General features: G+C 38.9%; 1 protein-coding gene across 1 annotated transcript; it reads left to right on the forward strand.

The window, feature by feature from the left end:
* The first annotated feature begins 3780 nt into the window (after window positions 1-3780).
* Window positions 3781-6195, forward strand: LOC149225500 (phenylalanine ammonia-lyase 1-like). The gene has a single exon (XM_089377102.1). It carries the CDS (start codon window positions 3925-3927, stop codon window positions 6058-6060), a length of 2136 nt encoding a protein of 711 aa, XP_089233228.1. The 5' UTR covers window positions 3781-3924; the 3' UTR covers window positions 6061-6195.
* The last annotated feature ends 861 nt before the right edge of the window (window positions 6196-7056 follow it).

Here is a 7056-nt window from a genome sequence, read left to right on the forward strand (position 1 = left end):
TCAATATATTTTATTCCTTTAACTTTAATGCATTTTTTTTTATAAAAAGGTTGCAGTGACATGTTCCACACGTATGCGTGGTGGGCCACGGGAACGGAGGGTAGGTATAGATTTTTTTAAATATTTCTTATAACTTGAACCTTTAAAGTACAACCTAGAAGATATGGTTAACAATGGTATGTTTTATTGATTTTTGTAAATAAAAATATTACGCTAAAGTTTAGTTTAATTTTAATAAATAAAATAAACTTTTATGTTTTAATTTTTTATCGGTATATTTTCAAATTAATTCTATTCAAAATATTTTACGAAATTGTTTCAATTTTAAATAAATCGTTAAAGTTATATAATTTGAGTGGTTTTTATGATGAAGGTGTATATTTTTGAGTAATTAAGGGAAAAAAACAGTTTATTCGTAAAAGACAAGAGAATCTCTTACTCCTCTCTAAGGTAGCTCCTAAGAAATTCTGGAGGCAGATTTTAACTAGGAAAACTAAAGATAATAATAAAATTGCTTTACATGACTGGAATTCGTATCTTAAAAAGCTTTATGGATCTCCAAATGTCATGGATAACTTTGAAACCCTGCTCATAATGAAATAAGTTTTCTCATTAGAAGACATTGATTTTGGGGTTAAACGCCTGGCAAATGGGAAAGCTAAGGACATTGAAGGTTACCAAGCGGAAATATTAAAAATTGGAGGTCCTATCCTTATCCCTCACATCCACAAGCTTTTCAATCAAGTAGTCAAGCAATGGTTCCCTAAACCATGGACTTAGAGCATAATTATCCCTACTTTTAAAAGTGGGGATACAAATAACCCCTCTAATTATCGAACAATTATGATTAGCCCTCTCTTAGCCAAGTTATATGGTATTATTTTGGAAAAGAAGTTGAGCATATGGCTTGAAAGTGAAGGTAAGCGGGCTAAAGGCCAAGCGGGTTTTAGAAGGCAACACTCAACAACGGACCACCTCGTTATGCTTAGGATCATTATAGAGGAATGCCGTAATGATAAATCCAATCTCTTTTGTTGCTTTGTGGACTTTAGAAAGGCTTTTGATACAACCCCTAGAAACAACCTATGGAACAGATTAGAAGAGCTATATGTTCCTTTCGAGTTGAGAGCTGCCGCTATAAGGTTATACGAGAATGTAATTGCCAAGTTAAAAAGTAATGAGGGGTGGTCAAAAGATATTAAGTGTAATATCGAAGTTAAACAAGGTTGCCTTCTCCCCCTACCCTATTTGACATTTACATTGACAAGCTAGAAGGTTGTTTAGAGGAAGCAGGTTGTGCTGGTACGATCTTAGCTGGAATAGTCATCATCCTTCTTCTCTATGCTGACAATATTGTTTTTCTCGCAAGGTGCCCATCTGAACTTGATAAGCAACTTAGACTTCGTAAGGATTTCTTCTCTACCATGGGTATGATTGTTAACACTGAAAAAACAAAAGTTATGATTATCAAATCCAAGAAGGACACTTACACTTTAAATTTTATGTGTCTTCTTACAAGTACCTAGGAATTGATATTCATCACAAGCTCAACTGGAACTATAGCTCTATGAAAAGGATTAATGGGGGGTGGAAAGCTTATTTTGGTCTTGAAAATAATAGTAAAACAACAAACCTCGTAATGTGGAATAGAAAGAAGTTCCTATTTGAAACTTTAGTCACTCATGTTATCTTATATGGATGTGAGGTTTGGAGTTGCAACATCTCTAGAGAATCCTAGAGAAAGATTGAACAAATCCAGAAGCGTCTTATAATGTATAACCTCAAAATTAAAAGCAATACACCCTATCCTATTCTCCTTGTAGAAGTGGGTCTTTCCTCTATTGAGAGCCTGGCTATGACTAGGCTTTTGTTGTACAAGCGCAAACTCAATAACATAGGAGACCATAGACGTCCTAAGCTAGCTTTAAATTCTAGCCAAAACCACCTAAGGCTCAAACAAGGTTGGTATAAAGACACCAAGGCTTGGTTAAACCATTGAGAGATTGACGAGAATGTTGCATTGCAAAACATTAATAACATTAAATATATTGTTACTTCTAAGTTTAAAGAAAAAATGTGGTGTGAGAAAGATTTAGCAGTTAAAAGAAAATTAAGATATTATAAAGAGGTCATCAACCCCACCCTAAAAGATCAAAAGTATCTCTCTGTTTTAACTAGCTCAAAGAAGAAAATTAATATAGCCAAAATTAGAACAAACTCTCATGAGTTCCATAGTGAAATGAGTCATTGGGCAGTTCCTAAAACACCATTGATGGAAAGGATCTGCCATCTCTGTGAGAATATGAACATCAAGGATGAAAATTACTTCCTCTTAGAGTGCCCCGTGTACAACCACATTAGATCTCAGTTTTATAATCTTTGTTGCAAAACTGACCTTCCTAGCCTTTTACGATGTCAAAATTAGAGTGAACTCGGGAGGCTTCTCTCCAAGCTTTTTGAGCATAGGAATACAATCTTAAATTAAACTAAATGATTCGTTTCTTAGGTCCGATAGAAGACGTTAACCATCATCATCATCATCATAGATTTAAGTCATTAAATCACAAATGATGATGAATCACATTTATTGGTTCAAAGGTGTATATTTTTATAGATTTAAGTCATTAAATCAGAAGTGATAATGAATCACATTTATTGGTTCAAAGGTGTATATTTTTATAGATTTAAGTCATTAAATCAGAAGTGATAATGAACCACATTTGTTGGTTCAAAACGCATTAGCCAAAAATTTCTTTTATGTAATTTCTACTAAAAAAACTTTGCTTAATATAATTTTCTTAAATTTTTCCAGAAAAAAAACATTTTTATTCCATATACATAAATTTACTTAAATTAACCTATAAATATAAAAAATACCCAAAAAAACCTTTCTCCCACCCACATTATATGCAATTTACTTACCATAATTAAAATGATATAAATTCAAAAAATATAAATTTGAGTGTGAATTGGGAACCCGAAAAGCAAATTGAAAGCGGAAAGTTTCAAAACAAAAGAACGCGTTTGTACTGAGATATCATCACCAGTACCACCTAAGAACGCGTTTGTATTGAGATATCATCTACTTTTTCGGATGCAATTACTAGTTAATACTTTATAACCCTAACATTATTAGGGTGGGTTCCAGAAAAATGAAATGAAAATAAAAAATAAAAATGAAATTTTAACATTTATGAGATTAGATATAGTTTAGAAGGTTAATGTTTTTTTTTTTTTTTTTTTTTATTATTATTTAAATTAATAATAAGTTAAATACTACCAATAATAAAATGTCCCGGTGATAAACCTATTATGGAATCATTATTTCTATTAAAAAATACCTTAATTTCTTAAATTTATTTAAACTTTTTAAAAACATATTATTGATCCATAAAATGCCAACACCCAAAGGTGGGGAAGAATCCTTAGAGAACTCTCTATCCACCACCAAAGAAATTACAGGGAACCCGAAAATTTTGGGTATTTTCACTTCTAAAATTCGTTAAATCTAATTTTCAAAATATGAGGAAAAAGGCGAGACCACGCAAAAATCATTGAAAAAGACCTTGCAAAATTCAGGACTTGCTCTCACCAAACTCCACCATTGGTTTTGCCTGCGCCAGGACTTTGACCTAGCTCATGCTTGTGTCATGCTTGCTTATCTATACGTGTCACAGCGACCGTCCGATCTATAATGAAAAGAACGGTCATGATGAAATCTCAACTAAACCCACTGCGTTAAATTTTCGAACAGTGAGAAAGTAATCGTATAAATACCCCTAAGCTCATAGACCGAGAACGCATGCAGCATTCGGCTCTCATTCTGAGGTTCATCCGGCTGAAGTTTGAACTGTGCTCGAATTCTGAGGTTCATCGTGCAGAAGTTTGATTCGTGAATTATTTGTTTGTTTAATTATAGTGCACATGGCGCCTCAGGAATTCACAGGCGAAGTGAAATTATGTGCGGGAAATGGCGGTACGGCGTCTTTGCACGATCCGCTGAATTGGGCAGCCGCAGCGGAGTCCATGAAGGGATCTCACTTCGAGGAAGTTAAACGAATGGTGGAGGAATTTCGTTCTCCAGTTGTGAGGCTCCAGGGATCCGGTCTCACGATTGCCCAGGTGGCAGCCGTGGCCAGGAGAATGGGATCCGTGAGAGTCGAACTCGAGACCGGCGCGAAGGCGCGGGTAGATGAGAGCAGTAATTGGGTGATGGACAGTATGGCGAACGGGACGGATAGCTATGGCGTTACGACGGGGTTCGGCGCAACGTCGCATAGGCGTACCCGCCAGGGTGAGGCGCTGCAGAAGGAGCTGATCCGGTTCCTCAATGCGGGGATATTCGGGGGCTGCGGGGATTCGAACTCGCTACCTCGCGATACGACTAGAGCGGCGATGCTGGTGCGTGCGAATACGTTGCTGCAAGGCTACTCGGGGATCCGCTGGGGGATTCTGGAAGCCATGAGCGGCTTATTAAATGCCGGAATTACGCCCAGGCTGCCGTTGCGAGGTACTATAACGGCATCCGGGGACCTGGTGCCGTTGTCGTACATAGCGGGTCTGTTGACGGGGCGGTCGAATGCGAGAGCCGTGACGGCCGACGGGACGGAGCTGGGGGCGGCAGAGGCGCTGGCGGCAGCCGGGGTGGAGAATGGGCCATTTGAGCTACGGCCTAAGGAAGGATTGGCGCTTGTCAACGGTACGGCCGTCGGATCGGCTCTGGCGGCCACGGTGCTCTTCGATGCTAACGTGGTCGTGCTTCTGTCGGAGGTGCTGTCGGCCTTGTTCTGCGAAGTCATGCAAGGGAATCCGGAGTTCACAGATCATCTCACACACCGGCTCAAGCACCACCCGGGTCAGATCGAGGCGGCAGCGATCATGGAGCATCTCCTAGATGGCAGCTCATACATGAAGGCTGCCGCCGCGAAGCACGAAGAGGCCGACGCGTTGTCAAAGCCCAAGCAGGACCGCTACGCTCTGCGCACCGCCCCGCAGTGGCTCGGCCCGCAGGTGGAGGTGATACGTGCCTCGACTCACATGGTGCAGCGCGAGATCAACTCCGTCAACGACAACCCCCTCATCGACGCCGCCCGCAACAAGGCGCTCCACGGCGGCAACTTCCAGGGGACACCTGTCGGCGTCGCTATGGATAACGCACGCCTGGCTCTCGCTGCGGTCGGTAAGCTCATGTTTGCACAGATGTCGGAGCTCGTCAATGATTTCTACAACAACGGTCTCCCATCGAATCTTAGCGGTGGGCCCGACCCCAGCCTGGACTACGGTTTCAAGGGTGCCGAGATCGCCATGGCCGCTTATACCTCAGAGCTTCAATTCCTTGCCAATCCGGTGACGACACACGTCCAGAGCGCTGAGCAACACAACCAAGACGTCAACTCCCTCGGCCTAATCTCCGCCCGCATGACGGCCCAGGCCGTCGAGATTTTGAAGCTCATGACTTCGACGTACCTCGTGGCGCTCTGCCAGGCCATCGACCTACGACACCTGGAAGAGAATCTACATGCCGCAGTCCGACAATCCGTAGGACAGGCCTGCAAGAAAACCCTTGTTGTGGGGCCCCGAGGAGAGCTGCTGTCTTCTCGCTTTTGCGAGAAGGACCTCCTCAAGGCCATCGATCGGGAACCGGTGTTCTCCTACATTGACAACCCCTGCAGCGCTACCTCCGTTCTGACCACGAAGCTCCGCCAGGTGCTCTTCGAACACGCGATCGAAAAGACAACCGATAACGACGCTTCGATCCTTACTAGAATCCCGGCATTCGAAGAGGAGCTCAAAGCGCGCATCGTTGCCGAGGTTCAGGAGACGAGGGGCGCCTTCGAAAAAGGCGCTGCGCTTGTTCCCAACAGAATCAAGGACTGCCGCTCCTATCCGCTGTACGAGTTCGTGAGAGTGGACCTGGGGACTTCGTTACTGGTGGGCACCAATAGCCGCTCTCCCGGCGAGGACTTCGACAAGGTGTTCGTTGCTATCAACGAAGGCAAGGCGGTGGAACCGTTGCTCAAGTGCCTTGAGCGATGGAACGGAGCCCCCATTCCCATTTGAATTTTATTAAAAGCTAATAACGCAATGTTGTTTTTGGCTGCGTGAGGCCACCCTTATTTCTAAGGAAAGTGTATTGTATTTATATCCTATAAACAAATTAAATTAAAAAGATTAATTAAAATGGTTTCTAATTTAGCAGAGATTTTTAATAATCATACATTTAAATGTTAAGTGCATCGATGATTTTCTAGAGTTTTTATTTTTATTTTAAGAAAAGCATGATATATGTATATCATACAAATAATGGTAAATTTTTATTTTTTTTAATAAGTAAATATTTTTTAATATTAATTTTAATATATTATAATTAATTTTTTTATTTAATAATAAACACAAATCAATTGAAATGGTTTTTAATTAATTGGGTAGAAATTTTTAATAATCATAAATATAAAGGGTAAGTATAAATGATTGATTTATACCTTTAAAATTTTATTTTAAATAATAAAAAATCATAATCATTCTCTAAATTGTATTTAAAAAAAAATCAAAATCTTTAAATAATAATAATAATAGCAAAATTTTTAGTATATACCCTCTCGAGTTTTTCATTGACTTGCTATTAATTTTGCTTTGATTAAAAAGATTTAAAATCTATCAAAAGTTTAACATTATGAAAATAAAATTATTATTTTTAAATAAAATTTATTTCTATTTATCTCAAATATGATTTGTTGAAATGTTTTCCCTCTTATTGTGTGATAATGCCAAGAATTGACTTTTGTGTACTTAATTATTAATTACTATGTACTATATCACTAATTACTATGTACAATAAATATAAATAATTTGAAAAATAACATTATCTATTAATTACTATGTACCATAAACACAAATGGTTTATAATTAAATTCAAAAATTCCATTTCTCATTGTTGTAAAGGTATTGAATAGACCATTTTTATGGGTTTTATTTTTTAATTTAAAAAATATAAATTTGAAAAAATATGTAGAAATAACATGTGTACAATTTGTACAACTCTCATTATATCACTCT

The sequence above is a fragment of the Pinus tabuliformis genome, chromosome J, assembly GCF_031772625.1.
Source record: "Pinus tabuliformis cultivar Carrire ecotype Pingquan chromosome J, CPIR1, whole genome shotgun sequence".
NCBI lineage: Eukaryota > Viridiplantae > Streptophyta > Pinopsida > Pinales > Pinaceae > Pinus > Pinus tabuliformis.